The sequence below is a fragment of the Trachypithecus francoisi genome, unplaced genomic scaffold, assembly GCF_009764315.1.
Source record: "Trachypithecus francoisi isolate TF-2019V2 unplaced genomic scaffold, Tfra_2.0 Lachesis_group11, whole genome shotgun sequence".
Lineage (NCBI taxonomy): Eukaryota > Metazoa > Chordata > Mammalia > Primates > Cercopithecidae > Trachypithecus > Trachypithecus francoisi.
In genome coordinates this window covers 61,291,465-61,310,411 of record NW_022681456.1, presented here as the reverse complement: position 1 = coordinate 61,310,411, position 18,947 = coordinate 61,291,465, and the positions used below count along the sequence as shown (strand labels likewise).

At 34.4% G+C, this 18,947-nt stretch overlaps 1 protein-coding gene across 1 annotated transcript in view; it reads left to right on the top strand.

Moving 5' to 3' along the window:
- The window catches only part of TRHDE (thyrotropin releasing hormone degrading enzyme), a 421,266-nt gene that overhangs the window by 268,139 nt on the left and 134,180 nt on the right, over positions 1-18,947 (top strand). Inside the window, exon 7 of the mRNA XM_033221251.1 lies at positions 13,134-13,199. Coding sequence (XP_033077142.1) covers positions 13,134-13,199 — 66 coding nt within the window. The remainder of the gene's footprint in view (positions 1-13,133; positions 13,200-18,947) is intronic.

Genomic DNA, 18,947 nt, shown 5'->3' with positions numbered 1-18,947 from the left:
TAAAAAGCACAGTTTACAAATCCATCCCCCTATTAATGGGCTGATATTTGTTTGACGTTTTTGTCTATCATAAACGATTGAAATTAGAATTAGAAATTAGAAACAGTGTTGCAAATGACCTCTTTCTACGTCTTTCTACATGTGTCCTTGTGTTCATGTGTGAGTGCTGGTCATTCTGTGTATCCAGCTAGAGAAATTGTGGAGTTGGGAGGTACATGCATTCACATTTCCCAACTCAATTTATCATTCTTCCAGACACCTAATGTCTACTTTTTTCTTAGTGTTCACACTCTGTTATCCCTCCTCACTCTTATCTGATTACTCTGCTTTTATTTCACTAAAATATTGGAAGCAATAAACAAACCAGTGTTCTCACACCTCCAACCCTGTACATCTCACCTATCAATTCCTGTATACTCTGCTTCCCTTGCTATTTGTCACAGTGGATGAAGGTCTGTACTATGATATAGGCCAATGCCTTCACTCTGTACCGGACCCCATCCTCTTGTCTAGTCTAGGATATTGGTCATGCTCAGCTGTTTCTTGTCTTTTGAAACATTCATTTTTCCTTCTCCACTCAATTATTCTTCCCTCTGTAGAATGTTAAAATATTTTGATCTTGTCTAGAATATAAACTGCATGAAAGCTTTATTTGGTTTGTTCTCTGCGTCATTTTCAGACCCTGTTGTAGTGCCTTACACAGCAGGCACTCAATAATTGTTGGTTAAAAGCACAAATAAATTAATCTCAACATTGATTTTAACATAACATTTTCTTCCCCAAAGCATTTGTCCCTATGTACACACTCCTACAAGAGAGTTTGAGAAGATCCTGTTTTCTCACATCCTCATCTGTGCTTATTATTGTTAAATTCTCAAAATTTTGTCTGGTCAATGGCTAGGAAATGCTCTTATTGTTTTAATTTATATTTATTTGTTTGTTAATGAGATTAAATCTTTTTCATGTATTTATTGCCCTTTGAGTTGCTTACTTTTTGAATTTTCTATTTATATCCATTGCCTATTTTCCAATGGGGTCTTTGTTTTTTAATGTGTTTTCCTATTCATTTTAATAGTTAATTAATGAGAGTTGTTTTTTGTTTGCATTCTGGGTACTAATCTTTCATTGATAATAGTACTGCACCTTGTCTGTGAATTTATGATGTCTTTTATCATATAGATTTTAAAGTTCAGATGTAGTCTCTCCATTTTCTCCTTTATACTTCATGCTCTTTGTTTTGTTTTGCTTAAGTATCCTTCTTTATCCCAAATTCATAAAGATGTGTATTTTTTATTTTCTCCTAATATTTCTAAAGTTTTGCGTTGTATATTGAGTTCTTTAATCATCCATTTGGGTATTTTGGGTGATCTTTCTTTGTTGATGTTGTGATGTCCAATGTAATTTCATTTTAATTTAGATAACCAATCATTCTAGTGTGATTTACTGAATTCCCTGCTCTTATGCTGCTGGTATCACATACCATCTCTGTCAGCTATCACTGATATCAGTATTGGCATATCTACAGTCCCTTGATCTGGTACCTAGTTTATATGTTTATTTCTATTTCTACTCTAACATTACCATCATAGGGCTAACCACTATAACTCTGTAGTTTTGTTATCAAAAGAGATGATTCACCATCTTTTTCCATTTCAAAATTGCTGTTGTTTACTCTTTGGCAATCCATGTGAATTTTCAGATCTAGACAATTTCTGTGAAAAAGAAATTATTTTGAGAAGTTTTCAGGTTAATTTTAGGATATTTGACATTTTTGCAATAACTTTTTCTAGCTTTCTAAAGAATGTAGTTCTTCATTTTTAGGTCCTTGTGTGTTTGGTTAAGTTCTATAATTTTCTCCATGAAAACTCTTTACAATTTTGAAATTTTTAAAATTTTGTTTTGTTTTGCAATACTTGTTTGTACTTTTCCTTTTGAGAATACGACTCAATAAATTAATTCCTTAAATTCTATTTTAGTAACATATTAATTCTTTTGATTTTATTCATTAATCTCGTGTTAGAGATGAACTTAATGAATAAATAATTCATTAATCTCTTTGCTGTACTCTTTTATTGATTTTATGTGTTGCTTCTATATATTCTTTTAGATTTCTGTGAGAACTTTCACATCATCTTTGAATTATGATAATTTACTGCTTTAGTTTTTAATTTCATTTGTTCGTTCATTTTATTATACTTTTGAATAGAAATATTAGTAGAGTGAATTCTTATTTTCAACTTTAAGGAGAATACATCTCATGTTTCACTATTGAGTGTACTTTATAAAGATTGCCTTTATTGTAAATGGTCCCCTTCTCTTCCTAGTTTATTAAGATATCTTATTATTTTGAATAATAATGAATGAATGCTAAGTAATATTAAATAGTTTTCCTACATTTGAGATGATTAAAAAATTTGTCTCCACTATTAATGCAATTAATTATAATATAATTTTTGCTGTTAAACAATTATTAAATTTCTGGAATGAACTCTTCTTAAATATCTTCTCTCACTTCATGGAATATATATTATATATATATAGATTATATTATATATTGTGTTGTATATCACATGTAATATATATTAAGTTGTCCTTATATTAGTGTATATTACATATGTGATATTTATCCCATCAATTATGTATATATTTACATGCACGATCATATGAAGGATATTGGACTATATTTTACATTGTCCAGTTGGCATATCAGTTACACAGCATCATGAAAATGTTAAAAAGCTTGTACTCAATTTCCATTCCTTTATAGTACTTTATCTAAAACAAGGGTAATATGTGACAATGTTTTCTTAAAAGTTTATTTGCCTGTAAAACTGTCCTGGATTTTGGTATGTGTGTTTGTTGTTGTTTGTTTTTGGTGTATTTCTTGTTTTTAAACCATTACTTTTTCTTTAGTGATATTACAGTTTTATAGAAAATTCTATTTTTTTGTCAGGGGAGTACAGTTTTGCTCTTGTCCCCCATGCTGGAATGCAGTAGCATGATCTCGGCTCACTGCAACCTCGGCCTCCCAGGTTCAAGCGATTCTCCTGCCTCAACCTCCAGAGCAGCTGGAACTACAGGTGTGCACCACCACACCCAGCTAATTTTTGTATTTTTAGTAGAGATAGGGTTTCACCATGTTGGCCAAGATGTTCTCGATTTCTTGGCCTTGTGATCCGCCTGCCTCAGCCTCCCAAAGTGCTGGGATTACAGGCATGAGCCACCATGCCTGGCCAAAAAATCTTCCTTTTAATCTGAGTTTTCATATTTATTAGTATATGTTTCTAGAATATTCTTGTTATTTTAAATTTTAAAACTTTTTTCTGTAGCTGTGTCCTCATTTTTAATATTTAAATTATTTTTTCTTCTTTTCTCCTTTTTTACCTCGATTAATTTATTTCTCAGAGCTTTGCTATTTTATTAGTTTTTTCATAGACTCTTTGTTTTATTTTTCTTCTTAACCATTTCTTTGTTTTCTATATTTTTTGCTTTTATGTTTTATCCTTCTATGTACATTCATTTAATTGTACAGTATTTTTATGCTTCAAATTTCTTGAGTTGAATGCTTTCATGCAAGTGCTATTTCTGATACTGTTGAAAGTTTTTTTTTTTTTTTGTCTCTGATATCTGTGATCCTCTTTGAATACTTTTTGGTGTCCTATTATCTTGAATATAGACTACCCTGTTTGAATGCCATTACCTGAGAATACTGAAAAAACATACGGCCTCAGTGAAAGATACATGCTGAATTTCATGACAGGGGAGATTGATGAGTACCTGGGTATAGGCTGCAATCTCATAGTCTGGATTGCTGATTTGAAACTAGCAAGGAGTTGGTGGATAATTCTCTTAGCCGGGATTATATCTCATTGGCAATGGAAAAGTTATGTCATCAACAACTAACAGATATGCCAATGGTTAGTTTAAATAATCTAGTTAAACTAGATTAATGTAGTTAAATGACCTACATGTAGTTGTGGGAAGGAGACAAAGTCATGTAAAACAATTTGAGTGATTTAAAATAACTTGACAAATTGCTTAGTTCAGACTTAAATAATTTATGACTTCAGAGGAGACAAAAACATTGAGAGCTAACATAGTTGTGGGAAGTTTCTTATCCCTGTTTTCTTGTTCTTGGGATCTATGGTCCTCTTTGAATACCTTTTTGGTCTCCTATTATCTTGAGTGTAGACCAGCCTGTTTGAATGTCATTGCCTGAGAGTGGTCAAAAAATGTACATTCCCAGTGAAAGAAATATGCCGAGTTTCTTGACAGGGGAGATTGAGTACTGTGTACTCAATTTTTGGGGGCAGGGAGCTAGCATAAAATGATGATATTGATGATGATGAAGATAACAATACCTACATACATTTTTGAAGTTTATATACCAAACACTGTACCAATTACTTTATATGAATAATTTAAAGTAATTCTCAGAAAATTTTGAGGTAAATATTATTATTATTATTAATTATTATTATTATTACTGGTGGCAGTATAGCTGTGTGGACTATACTACGGTATGGGCTTTTCCTATGCTTTTAATAATGTATAGAGCTCAGAATATAGGATCAAAAAGGATTAACATTGCAGCTGATATAAATCAGCATGATTAAAACATCAGTATGTAAGCTATGCTCATGGGATAATGGGAAGATGAGCTTAACCAGTGAAGAAGCTGATTATATAGTCATATGGAAAAAAGCATTGGTAAGTAGTGGTGAATCTCATTATGTATGGCCTTGATTACTCCCACAGGACTTTTTTTTTAAGTAAAGATTTGGGGGGCAGGGGACTAACATAAAAATAATGATAGTGATGATGAAGATGATATCAATACCTATATGTTATTTAAACCTTATTATATGCTAAACATTGAGTATCTAGTGCTTTATAATAATTTAAATGAATTCTCAGAAAAATTTTGAAATAGGTGTTCTTCTTATTAAAGGTAGTAATAAAGTTGTCATCATTTTTATTGTTATGTTCTAATTGTAGATACTTAGATCATCTCACATTCCTAAGTACATGACAGAGCCAGGACTCTTAGCAGACATTATACTTCTAAAATAATTATTAAAATTAGTCTGATGTGGTCCATAGGATGGATTCCTGAGAGTGAGAACGCATCTGGGGTTGTCTCTAGGAGGCAGTGAAATAATTCAGCTATGCAGAGGTAGAGGCTTGGCCTCAGGAAGTAATAAATCATAGAGGACTCCAAGGCTCCAAGCATGGGTAACTGAAGCAGTGGGGCATTAATTCTGCTTTCTTGTGCAGAATTAACTTGCTTTTCCTTTTCATTCTTTTTTTTCTCTTATTCTATCCTCTCTTTCTGCCTTTCTTTTTTGTAATCAACTTGTGAGTAAGGGATATTCAGGATTAGGTATTTCTTTTTCTGTTTTTCAGATGTTAAATATAGCTAACATATTATCATGGAAAAAAAAAAGAGAGAAGAAAACATGCTTTACAAAAAACCATGGAGGATTTAAGATGTGCTTTTATTCCATACCAAAAGACATGCTTCAGTAACAAATCTTGTTAGAACATTGTTTTATTTCCACACATGTCCAGAATTAGTGCAGAGACATCATTTAGAGATTTACATTTTAAAAGTACTTTGATTTTGAATCAATAGACTAATCCTTTCAGTAACTCAGAAAGTAACAAGAAATTCAGAAAGTAACAAAAAATTACTTCATAATTTTTTTGCTAATCAAAGAACTCAACAACTGAGTGAATGGAAGTAAGTAACTTTGGACAAAGCACCTAATCCCTTCACCTCAGTCTCTCCTGTATGTCAACTGAAAGTAATGATGCCTTATTTATTACCTTCTCCTGTGCAGGAGGAGAGCAAACCATTAAACAAAGACATTTGTAGTGTACAATATATACTAGCCAAAGATTTCCTGAAAGGACTAAGAAGGAAGAGATAATTTTGTTTTGGTGGATGTGCTACTTGTTAACTAGAGTATTCTCATTACCAACTTATTTTAGGGACCTATCATGAGTTTATACTTGTGTGGACTTCTGCACTGAAAATGGAGATACTAGGTTAGTCCAGATTTTCTAAGAAGCAGAAAACATTATATGCAAAAGATTTATTTGTTATAGAAGCCAGAGAAGGTAGGGGGAGCTGCCTTCAGACCACATTACAATTGACAGACTTTGCAAGGATAGAAGAAAGGAAGAGGCGTTGGGTTGGTAGTTTCACACTTCAGCTCAATTGCAAAAAAACGTTCATCCACACCAATGACGAGTCATCTAGTTAGAGTTATCCATTGGCAGAGTCTCCTGTCTCACTAGAACAGGTCTGCAGTTGTTACACTGTCCTGCTCAGTGATTGGCTAGGAGTAAACTGAGGAAAGAGTGGCCTTTATGATGGTAAATGCAGAGGGGCAGCAGTGGGAAACCTGAGCAGTGCATTTTCACAGCTGCCACATCCACATACAGTGATAAAAATACCACTGTTTTCAATTTTACTAGCCTTTTGTTCTTACCAAACCTGCCATAAAGAAGCTTTATGTCTCCTAGACCATAAACATGTCCTATTCCGCAAGTTCATGTCTGTCTTCTATTTCATCCCTAATCCTGGGAATATGGGTCGGGCATTTCAACTATGTCCCATTGAATTAGGCTTTCCTTCATCTCTTCTGTGAGCATCTCACTGATTCCAGACTCTCAGTAGCTCTAAGAATTTCCTTTATTTTTCTAAGTTCTTGCTATGCACCGTGTTTCTAGAGATAGTCATGTAAATATTTTGAATTGTGATCACAAGAGTTTGTCTAAATTGGTTTAAATTACTGATTTTGGAGCTGGGTATAAGTGGGTTTCTAATTCTGGCTCCATTGTTTACTACCCATGTCAACTTCTACAAGGTGTGTAACCTTTATGCCTCAATTTTCTGACCTAATATAGTAATATTTTTCTTATGATATTATCGCCTTAGCATGTAATACAAATAGTTAATGAATGACAGGTACATTATTGATAACTTCAGCTAGGACTTATGATATGGTTTGGCCCTGTTTCCCCACCCAAATTGCATATCGAATTGTCATCCCCACGTGTCAAGGAAGGGAACTGATTGGATTATGGGGGTGGTTTCCCCCATGCTGTTCTCATGATAGTAAGCAAATTCTCATGAGATCTGATGGTTTCATAAATGGTAGTTTTTCCTGAGTGCTCACACTCTCCTCCTGCCTTGTGAAGAAGGTGCTTGCTTTCCCTTCGCCTTGCACCATGATGGTAAGTTTCTTGAGTCAACTAAACCTCTTTCCTTTGTGAATTACCAAGTCTTGGGCAGTTCTTTATAGCAGTGTGAGAATGGACTAGTACAACTTACAATTTTTCTCCACCTTTCCACATCTTAAACTCCTTATTACATTTTCAGTGGGTTACTTCAAACCTAGTTCCACTCTTTCCAACTCATGTTATCTTCAGAACACATCTCCTACATTATTGGAAAGTGACAGTCCATCACGTGTTCAGTATTTTTTGAGAGCCTGCCATGTGTCAGGAATTGCTTTTGGCAATGAATGTATAACGGTGACAGACCAAGTCCCCACCTTGATGGAGATTACAGTCTATTCTGTGCAATGTACTTTCTTAACTCCTGTGCTTTACACTTAAAAATCTCTTATTTATCTTTATTTCCCATTTCTGCCTCAGTCCTACCTCAGAGTAGATTGTTGTTATTCTTTCCCAAGATTAGCCTAAATTCTTATCTAGCTTTTCTAGAATCTTACTTCAATAATGATTTCTTGGTTGACTATGTCTTCAGTTTCTATCTCCAGTGGGTCATCTTTTGCTTTGCAGAAAAAATTTCTCCCATTTTCTACCAAAGAAAATCACAAACGAACCTTTCATGTGACTTTGCTTCTAACTTTTTCTTTCTTCCTTCTGTTTGCACTTGGCTTTCACACCCACAAGTCTATTTAAATAGCCCTCTCTTAAATATGGCCTACTATGGCCTTCTCTTAGCTATTATTTTCCTTGAACTCTGAAGCACTAATTCTTAAAACATGTCTTCTTCTTTTTTTGTGTGTGTGTGTGTCTTTTGGATTGTTTAATGAACAATAAAACACAGCTTTCTGGGAGATTCATGATGATTTGCCCTTTAAGTAAACTTTTTCTTGCTTTTTCACATGTAACAGTTTTTAAATTCATCTTTCAATAAAATCTTGTTATGGAGTTACATGCCTCATGTTGAATCCTGGACCAGCTCTTTTTAGCTGTGTGGTTATTGGCATGTAATTCACCCCATAGTTGCTCATATTCTTATTCTGTATATAGGAGTTCTTTCATAGGGTTTTGCTTAAAATATTAAATATTCAATTAACACACCTAGAAGAAGCATATTCTAAACCTCTACATAAGTTTTAAAAAATAATGTAACTTGCTTTAGGGTTTATCAGTCATAAGGTTCACAAATACCTGTTTTGAATTTTTGGTGTATTTTTTATCCTAAAAAGCCGTTTCAATATCTAAGATTGGTAAAGCTTTTACAGCTTATGCATTGTTAGACTTAATTTACCTTCTTTTTAATGTAAGGATTATGAACACTCTTGATACAGGTATTATAATCCTATATTTATTTTATTTATTTATTTTTTATTTATTTTTTAAAATTATACTTTAAGTTCTAGGGTACATGTGCATAATGTGCAGGTTTGTTACATATGTATACTTGTGCCATGTTGGTGTGCTGCACCCATCAACTCGTCAGCACCCATCAACTCATCATTTACATCAGGTATAACTCCCAATGCAGTCCCTCCCCCCTACCCCCTCCCCGTGATAGGCCCTGGTGTGTGATGTTCCCCTTCCAGAGTCCAAGTGATCTCATTGTTCAGTTCCCACCTATGAGTGAGAACATGCGGTGTTTGGTTTTCTGTTCTTGTGATAGTTTGCTGAGAATGATGGTTTCCAGCTGCATCCATGTCCCTACAAAGGACTCAAACTCATCTTTTTTTATGGCTGCATAGTATTCCATGGTGTATATGTGCGACATTTTCTTAATCCAGTCTGTCACTGATGGGCATTTGGGTTGATTCCAAGTCTTTGCTATTGTGAATAGTGCCGCAGTAAACATACGTGTGCATGTGTCTTTATAGCAGCATGATTTATAATCCTTTGGGTATATACCCAGTAATGGGATGGCTGGGTCATATGGTACTTCTTCTTCTATGACACCGCTTATACCCAGTTTGCCTTCTGTTTTTTATCACAATGTGTCATTTTTTTCTCTTGATTTCATTTCTTCATTGATTTCAATAGATATTTGTTGAGCACATGTTACGAGCACTGAAGTGCAAATCATAAAACAGAATAAACAAATAGAAAACAATTATATGATTCTGTTTTATATTTTTGTTACTAAAGCCTTAGAACTTTTCTCTTGGCAGACTCATCCACTCTAATTCCCAATCTATCTATTGAATCATAACCTTCCACTGAATTGTATTCCTGTGATTGCACTTGCCCTCTGTTCCTTGAGTTCTATACCTGTTCCTCAAATAGCACATTTACAAACAGATGTTATTATATTCATCTCACCAGCACTTTCTTCTAAATTCTGTATATCTACTAATGTCATCATCTACTCTAACTTTAAAATACAAACTTATCTTTGCTCCATTTCTTAAACCTCTTTCTAATTTTTACCCTCATTGCTATCATTTGTTTCTGGTTACTTTACTTCTTCCTTGGAGTATCATAGTTAAATCCTGACTTTTTTTAAAACCAGTTTTCCAAATTCCTTATCGTTGGTATTCAAACGCCTCTAAAAGCTGTCTCAATCTTATTTTCCGTCCAATCTTCCATTTTCCGGTTTTATTTACTGTCTTTCCATGTAAACCTCCCTACTTGTGATTTACACTTTCACGCCTGTTTGGCCACATAAAGTTCTTTCCTGTTGTAACATGCAACTGCTTTTTGTTTATCTTAACTCATGCAACCCTTTTCCATCCTCCAAGCTCCAACACAAGTCCTACTTCTTTAGACCCTCGTTTTCCTTCATCCCTCCAGATATAACCTCTACCTCTTCTGAAACACAGTAGAATACTTTCTCTTGTCATTCATTTCATTTTGCTTTGCATCTCATCTCAGTTATGAGATTTTGAAATCCTCAAAGACAGAGACTTGTGTCATTTAGGATGCTGATACCACCTTATTCAACAAGCATGTGCTAAAGGAATAGTTGAGAAGATCTCCCTCTCCAAAAGTGAGGATTTCTCACTGATGTGTACCATTGAAGTAATAAACTGCATATCCTGACTGAATAGCTCCTCTACAAGAACACAAAGTAATTGTTATGCGTGCAGAATTTAATCTTTCTCTCTTATCCATGTCTTATATTAAGGGAGCACCTCCTCTGAGCCAGACATAGGAAGAGGGTGATAGCAAGTCATGAGGACACAGTTTTTCTCTGGGGATGTTAAATACCTCAGAGACTGGTGTGCATGCAAATGACTACAGTGTAAAATAAAATAAAATTTAGGTGGGAACTTACATTAGAAAGATATTCCAAATATAAAAATTAGTAAATGATGAATGGGTTTTATAAGCATACTTTTGTGGAATATTCCTTATGAAACTTTAGAAAAATCAAGTAGATATCTTAATATATCATTGACTATTAGTTTAGCAAACAGTGATGAATTTTCTAGAACAAGTCTAAAAAATTATTACATCTTGAAGAAATACTGTATTTACTTTTCATAAAGCCACTTGGGCTTCCTAAATGTCCAGTTTGTTTGACTGGGGCTAGAGTTTTGAATCAAAAGGTAATGTAAGTTACAATATGGTAAACAAAGTTTGCTTGATAAACAAATGTTTTAAAGAAGGGATGAAAAAGAATTCTGAGTTTTCTTTAAAAAGTTTATAATGAGCTCTGCCTGTGTTAGGGGTTGTGATCTTTGTTATAATCCATACATAGTATGTGCTTAGTATATGTTGGCTAAACCATGACAGTTGGAGAGCCCATCTGTCTATGAAGTTCTATAAAATAAGGATTTTAAAATTTTAACTTTGGGAAGAAAAAGCTAGCTAAACATAGAAGAGTGCATGCCACTCCAGAGACTGTTAAAATGTTCAGATGGGTAACAGTCATATTTTCTAAAACTTAATTGAGTTATACAATATAATATAATCAGGAACTAAGAGATAGTCTATAACTTTTGAATACTGATTGTACTTTCAGTTTTTCTTTCCTGTTACCACTCTGTCCAGCTTAATTCAGACAGGAAAACTGGTACATTCTTTATGATCAGAAAGGATTCTTGTGTCATTAGACCATGCTAAATTAATAGTTTTTATAACCTGACAAGAGACCAAGTCATCATTACCTGGAGGGAAACACTTAAATCATCTGAAGATGGCTGTTCAGTGCTGAAGGAAAGTTTAAGTTGACTGCTTTAGATACTAAGCCTCAATTCCCACGTGGTAATGGTCAGGTTTGCTGAAAAATGGATAGTTTTCACCCTCAGGATGGGTCGATTATATTGGGAAATGTATAGGAGGAGAGCTTGTCAAGGAAATTCAAGGAATACAGCTGATATGTTCTAAAGGAAGTTCTAAACTAGTCCTCAGATTGAATCAAAAATGCTTTTGTTTTATGGTCATATGCAAATATGCAGAAGATTAAGAGGAAGAAGCTAAAGAAAGAGCAATGAATGGAAGGTGTGAGAAGAAAAAAATATCAGAAAAGTCATAAAACTATTATATTTCAGCCTATCATTTGTTGAGATGAGAATAAAATACTGACTTGGGGAGTAATTTTGGTGGTGGTTGAAATTTTAATACACATCTTTTAATGGTGATTCATAGAGTCTGAGTATTGCACTACATTCAAGTCCCAGAATTCTAGCAAATCATTCTAGTAACAAATGATGGAAATCCATTGTTGTGTTGCTGGACTGCACAGCAGTCCATGCCCTGGCTGAATGATTCTATTTGTGATTCTTACAATTTTCTTGTGGAAAGAGACATCTTGCAAGAAATGAATTATTACAGTTGTATATTTGTACTGAGTATGAAATGGGATATGTAGTCATAAAGAAATTTGTAACTCCCAAGCCAGGCTACCATTTGTATTTAAACATTCATTGCTTACAATCCATCGCTCCATACCAATTCAATTTGGTCAAGTGTCTTGTTAAAGACTTATTTATATTTTACATGAAGATTTGTTATCATTCATACTTAATTATCATTCCTTGGAATGTTTCATATTGATACATACCTACCTTTTTGCGTTCATGTTGTTCTGCCATATTATAATAATGGTTCTCAAGATAAGACTCTTGTAAATTAGTATTTTCTTCTATTTCTCCAGTTACTTATATTGATCTCATTGTTTTACTTGTATATGGATGTATATGGCTAAATACAGCCTCAAAAGGAAATAGGAAATAAAAATGATTAGACAATTTGAAATAATACTGATAGCTAACACTCCTATATGGCTTACTATTTTTAAGACCTAGTTCAAACTACTTTACATATATTGAGTTGTTTAAGCTTTAGAACAGCCATTTTAAATATAATTACTATTAACTGCACTTTACAAGGAAGAAAAGTAAGGAGCAGAGAGCTGAAATAATCTTACTAAGTAAACATGGTAAGTAGCAGACTTAAGATTTGAACCTAGGCAGTCTGACTTCTTGGTACTCTACTCTCTACTTCCACAACTAAATTTTTCTTGTTAAGGAGTACATTAAGTACCTATTTTGCTTCAAAGTTATATTTTAATATGATTATTTATTAACACAGATATCCTTCCCTGAGCAAATTATGAGATTGTAAGTACAAGAAACATGTTTTATTAATTTGCCATATATAGTGTTCAATAAAATATTGAGTACTCCTGAATTACAGCTTATCATTGCCCTGAGATATTCTTTCTAGAGGACGTCCATTTTGTAGTTGTAGGTTTTACACAAAACTTCAAAATTCACAAGACAAAAAAATGAAATTGTTATCACTAAGTTGGATGTTATTTTCATGATACTCCTGTTTCTTAATTATTTTTGAAAATAGAATAGCATGAATGAAGTAGGCTAGGTTTGATTAAAACAATTTTACAATCATGATACTTTGTTGAAATTCTTTTCTTTTTTTACTCTTTCCTATAGGGTGCTGCTTTAATAAGAATGCTGGCTAATTTTATGGGCCATTCAGTTTTCCAGAGGGGTTTGCAAGTAAGTAAAATGCTTTTTATTTTCTTTTACATTTTTCCTTGTCAATATGTTTCACAGCTTGGGAAATGGCTGGTACAAAATTGCTGAAATTGATGGAAAACTTCAAGATGTGTGAGGTAAGCAATGTCTTTCTATATGACAAATGAAAATTCTAGATAGGATACTCACGATATCAACTGACAAAACTTGAACTGTTGAAAAATTTAGAATCTGCTTGATTTGCATTTTTAAATTGAAGTAATTTTAAAATATGCCAGATCCTAAATGTTCTATGAAAGACTTCTGGAAAGACTACCTTCTTTTTCTTCCATTTAAAAATTCAAATAAGGTGAAACACATTTTGTTAGCATTATTTGAATTATGTATTTGAGAAATCTTAAGGCTATTTTTCAAATATGTACCTCATATGTTTTTGTTATTTTGCTGTTGATATACATAGATTGTTATTTGTTCCAAAGGTTTTTGTTTTTCTTTTAATTAGAAAATATGTTTTTCTTAAAAAAGGAAGAAACAGATACAGTTTTTATCATAATGCATTTAGAGTATGAAGTATGGAATCTAAGAATGAATTCTTAGAAAAGGAAGATTATGAAACTTCTTAAAGCAGACACAATATATATATAAAAAACTTATTCCATTGAATCTGCTGGAGTAAATCATGTTCCTAGTAGCTGTGATTGATGAATTATTTATGATGCATTCTGCTACTTAGAAGTGTCCTTTAAAGTAAATTGATGTTCACCTGAAATACAATTATGCTAAGACAGAGAGAGCAATCAATCTTATCTGTTCTTAGTAAGCTTTTCATTTTGAAATTTAAATAAACTACATCTGGGTCCAGGTCATATTTTAGTAGTATAATTCTATCTGTACCCCCAAATAAACTGAAAGATAAAATACAAGGCAAGAGTTAACTATGTTATGACAAACTCTCTCTATATACTTACAACAAAAACTATATATAAAAATAACTTTTTTGAAGAATTATTTCCCTCAGAAAATATTTTTACAGATTTGTTCCAGCAGGGTTTGAAATTTACTTTAATCAGCTCTCTCCATTAGGGACACCTTCAGAATAGCTGAATCCATTGAATCTACTTGTTGTATATTAGAGGCTCTATTCTGATCACATAGTTGGGAAAATCTTTTTTTCTTAAGGAGTGTCCTTCATGAATATCAACTATCTGGAGGAATGTCCTTCCTTATCCCCGTTCCTTTATTTTTCCCCATTGAAGTTGTAGCATGACAGTTTCAGAAAATATCTAACTGTTCATAAGGGCAACACAAATTGAATTTGATTTCTTCATAGCGAGTTGATGTGAAATCATTTTCTGTATAAAATTCTTATTGTTTTTCTTCATCAGTGTGTATGGGTTTGCTCAGCAGATTGAATAACTACAGTTATATTATTTGGAAAGGATTATTATTTTGCAGCATTTTTCTTCGTCCTGTCACACTTTCTGTGGTGTGCAAAATATATCAATTTTTAATACATTCTTTTCCACTGACCCACTCTGCTCAGTTTTATATGAAACAGTTAGAATATAGCCTCTGACTCACATCATATTAAACTTTCATTCCTAGCTTATATTAATGTGTGCCTTTATGCTCTGATACTTGATTGGTTAATTTTCAACTGAGTACTCTATGTTTGTCAACACTGCATTTCATTTGCCTGGTGACATCTCATTGATCAGATAGATCTGTATCCTTCAGTACTTCGCTTGCAGCTTTATTTATACTCATCACTCAAACTGATTTAGTGTTTCATCAGCAGTTTGGATTAGTTTACAGTAGATCCCTACTTCTAGGTGATAAATTATCATCTCTGGTGCATGAAGATGTATGGGATACATTTTGGAGATGACCTCCTGAACAGACACTTCATGTCATGGTGCTGAGTGGTCAGAGTTGATATTACTATGCTTCCCATCGAGAAGGCCCTGGGGAGTCTTGGTTTACAAGTTGTTGAAAGAGCTAATCGAGGCTGTCAGCACTTATCTCTGCTGAAAAACCTATGAATTGTTTTTACATTAACCATGGTTATTTCCATGTTGACAAATGAAAGTTTACTATTTGCAATTCCAAATTGCGGATAGTGTGTTTTTCATATATATTTTAATTCTTCCCCTTTTTTCTACTCCTTTATTCTCTTTTTCTCTCTTGCTCTCTTTTCTTTTCTTTTTTTTTTTATTATTATACTTTAAGTTCCAGGGTACATGTGCATAACGTGCAGGTTTGTTACATATGTATACTTGTGCCATGTTGGTGTGCTGCACCCTTCAACTCGTCAGCACCCATCAATTCGTCATTTATATCAGGTATAATTACCAATGCAATCCCTCCCCCCTCCCCCCTCTCCACGATAGGCCCCGATGTGTGATGTTCCCCTTCCCAAGTCCAAGTGATCTCATTGTTCAGTTCCCACCTATGAGTGAGAGCATGCGGTGTTTGGTTTTCTGTTCTTGTGATAGTTTGCTGAGAATGATGGTTTCCAGCTGCATCCATGTCCCTATAAAGGAGGCAAACTCATCCTTTTTATTGCTGCATAATATTCCATGGTGTATATGTGCCACATTTTCTTAATCCAGTCTGTCACTGATGGACATTTGGGTTGATTCCAAGTCTTTGCTATTGTGAATAGTACTGCAATAAACATGCGTGTGCATGTGTCTTTATAGCAGCATGATTTATAATCCTTTGGGTATATACCCAGTAGTAGGATGGCTGGGTCATATGGTACATCTAGTTCTAGATCCTTGAGGAATCGCCATACTGTTTTCCATAATGGTTGAACTAGTTTACAATCCCACCAACAGTGTAAAAGTGTTCCTATTTCTACGCATCCTCTCCAGCACCTGTTGTTTCCTGACTTTTTAATGATTGCCATTCTAACTGGTGTGAGATGGTATCTCATTGTGGTTTTGATTTGCATCTCTCTGATGGCCAGTGATGATGAGCATTTTTTCATGTGTCTGTTGGCTGTATGAATGTCTTCTTTTGAGAAATGTCTGTCCATATCCTTTGCCACTTTTTGATAGGGTTGTTTTTTTTTTTCTTCTAAATTTGTTTGAGTTCTTTGTAGATTCTGGATATTAGCCCTTTGTCAGATGAGTAGATTGCAAAAATTTTCTCCCATTCTGTAGGTTGCCTGTTCACTCTGATGGTAGTTTCTTTTGCTGTGCAGAAGGTCTTTAGTTTAATGAGATCCCATTTGTCAATTTTGGCTTTTGCTGCCGTTGCTTTTGGTGTTTTAGACATGAAGTCCTTGCCCATGCCTATGTCCTGAATGGTATTACCTAGGTTTTCTTCTAGGGTTTTTATGGTATTAGGGCTAACATTTAAGGCTCTAATCCATCTTGAATTAATTCTTGATAAGGGATAAGGAATGGATCCAGTTTCAGCTTTCTACTTATGGCTAGCCAATTTTCCCAGTACCATTTATTAAATAGGGAATCCTTTCCCCATTTCTTGTTTTTGTCAGGTTTGTCAAAGATCAGATGGCTGTAGATGTGTGGTATTATTTCTGAGGACTCTATTCTGTTCCATTGGTCTATATCTCTGTGGTGGTACCAGTAACATGCTGTTTTGGTTACTGTAGCCTTGTAGTATAATTTGAAGTCAGGTAGCATGATGCCTCCAGCTTTGTTCTTATGACTTAGGATTGTCTTGGCAATGTGGGCTCTTTTTTGGTTCCATGTGAACTTTAAAGCCGTTTTTTCCAATTCTGTGAAGAAACTCATTGGTAGCTTGATGGGGATGGCATTGAATCTATAAATAACCTTGGGCAGTATGGCCATTTTCACGATATTGATTCTTCCTATCCATGAGCGTGGTATGTTCTTCCATTTGTTAGTGTCCTCTTTTATTTCACTGAGCAGTGGTTTGTAGTTCTCCTTGAAGAGGTCCTTTACATCCCTTGTAAGTTGGATTCCTAGGTATTTTATTCTCTTTGAAGCAATTGTGAATGGAAGTTCATTCATGATTTGGCTCTCTGTTTGTCTGTTACTGGTGTATAAGAATGCTTGTGATTTTTGCACATTAATTTTGTATCCTGAGACTTTGCTGAAGTTTCTTATCAGCTTAAGGAGATTTTGGGCTGAGACAATGGGGTTTTCTAAATATACAATCATGTCATCTGCAAACAGGGACAATTTGTCTTCTTCTTTTCCTAACTGGATACCCTTGATTTCTTTCTCTTGCCTGATTGCCCTAGCCAGAACTTCCAACACTATGTTGAATAGGAGTGGTGAGAGAGGTCATCCCTGTCTTGTGCCAGTTTTCAAAGGGAATTTTTCCAGTTTTTGCCCATTCAGTATGATATTGGCTGTGGGTTTGTCATAAATAGTGCTTATTACTTTGAGGTACCTTCCATCAATACCGAATTTATTGAGCGTTTTTAGCATGAAGGGCTGTTGAATTTTGTCAAAAGCCTTTTCTGCATCTATTGAGATAATCATGTGGTTCTTGTCCTTGGTTCTGTTTATATGCTGGATTACGTTTATTGATTTGCGAATGTTGAACCAGCCTTGCATCCCAGGGATGAAGCCCACTTGATCATGGTGGATAAGCTTTTTGATGTGCTGCCGAATCTGGTTTGCCAGTATTTTATTGAGGATTTTTGCATCGATGTTCATCAGGGATATCGGTCTAAAATTTTCCTTTTTTGTTGTGTCTCTGCCAGGCTTTGGTATCAGGATGATGTTGGCCTCATAAAATGAGTTAGGGAGGATTCCCTCTTTTTCAATTGATCAGAATAGTTTCAGAAGGAATGGTACCAGCTCCTCCTTGTACCTCTGATAGAATTTGGCTGTGAATCCATCTGGTCCTGGACTTTTTTTGGTTGGTAGGCTATTAATTATTGCCTCAATTTCAGAGCCTGCTATTGGTCTATTCAGGGATTCAACTTCTTCCTGGTTTAGTCTTGGAAGAGTGTAAGCGTCCAGGAAATTATCCATTTCTTCTAGATTTTCTAGTTGATTTGCGTAGAGGTGTTTATAGTATTCTCTGATGGTAGTTTGTATTTCTGTGGGGTCGGTGGTGATATCCCCTTTATCATTTTTTATTGCGTCTATTTGATTCTCCTGTCTTTTCTTCTTTATTAGTCTTGCTAGTGGTCTGTCAATTTTGTTGATTTTTTCAAAAAACCAACTCCTGTATTCATTGATTTTTTTGGAGGATTTTTTGTGTCTCTATCTCCTTCAGTTCTGCTCTGATCTTAGTTATTTCTTGCCTTCTGCTAGCTTTTGAATGTCTTTGCTCTTGCTTCTCCAGTTCTTTTAATTGTGATGTTAGAGTGTGAATTTTAGATCTTTCCAGCTTTCTCTTGTGGGCATTTAGTGCTATAAATTTCCCTCTACACACTGCTTTAAATGTGTCCCAGAGATTCTGGTATGTTGTATCTTTGTTCTCATTGATTTCAAAGAACATCTTTATTTCTGCCTTCATTTCGTTATGTACCCAGTAGTCATTCAGGAGCAGGTTGTTCAGTTTCCATGTAGTTGAGCGATTTTGATTGAATTTCTTAGTCCTGAGTTCTAGTTTGATTGCACTGTGGTCTGAGAGACAGTTTGTTACAGTTTCTGTTCTTTTACATTTGCTAAGGAGTGCTTTACTTCCAACTATGTGGTCAATTTTGGAATAAGTGCGATGTGGTGCTGAGAAGAATATATATTCTGTTGATTTGGGGTGGAGAGTTCTCTAGATGTCTATTAGTTCCACTTGGTGCAGAGATGAGTTCAATTCCTG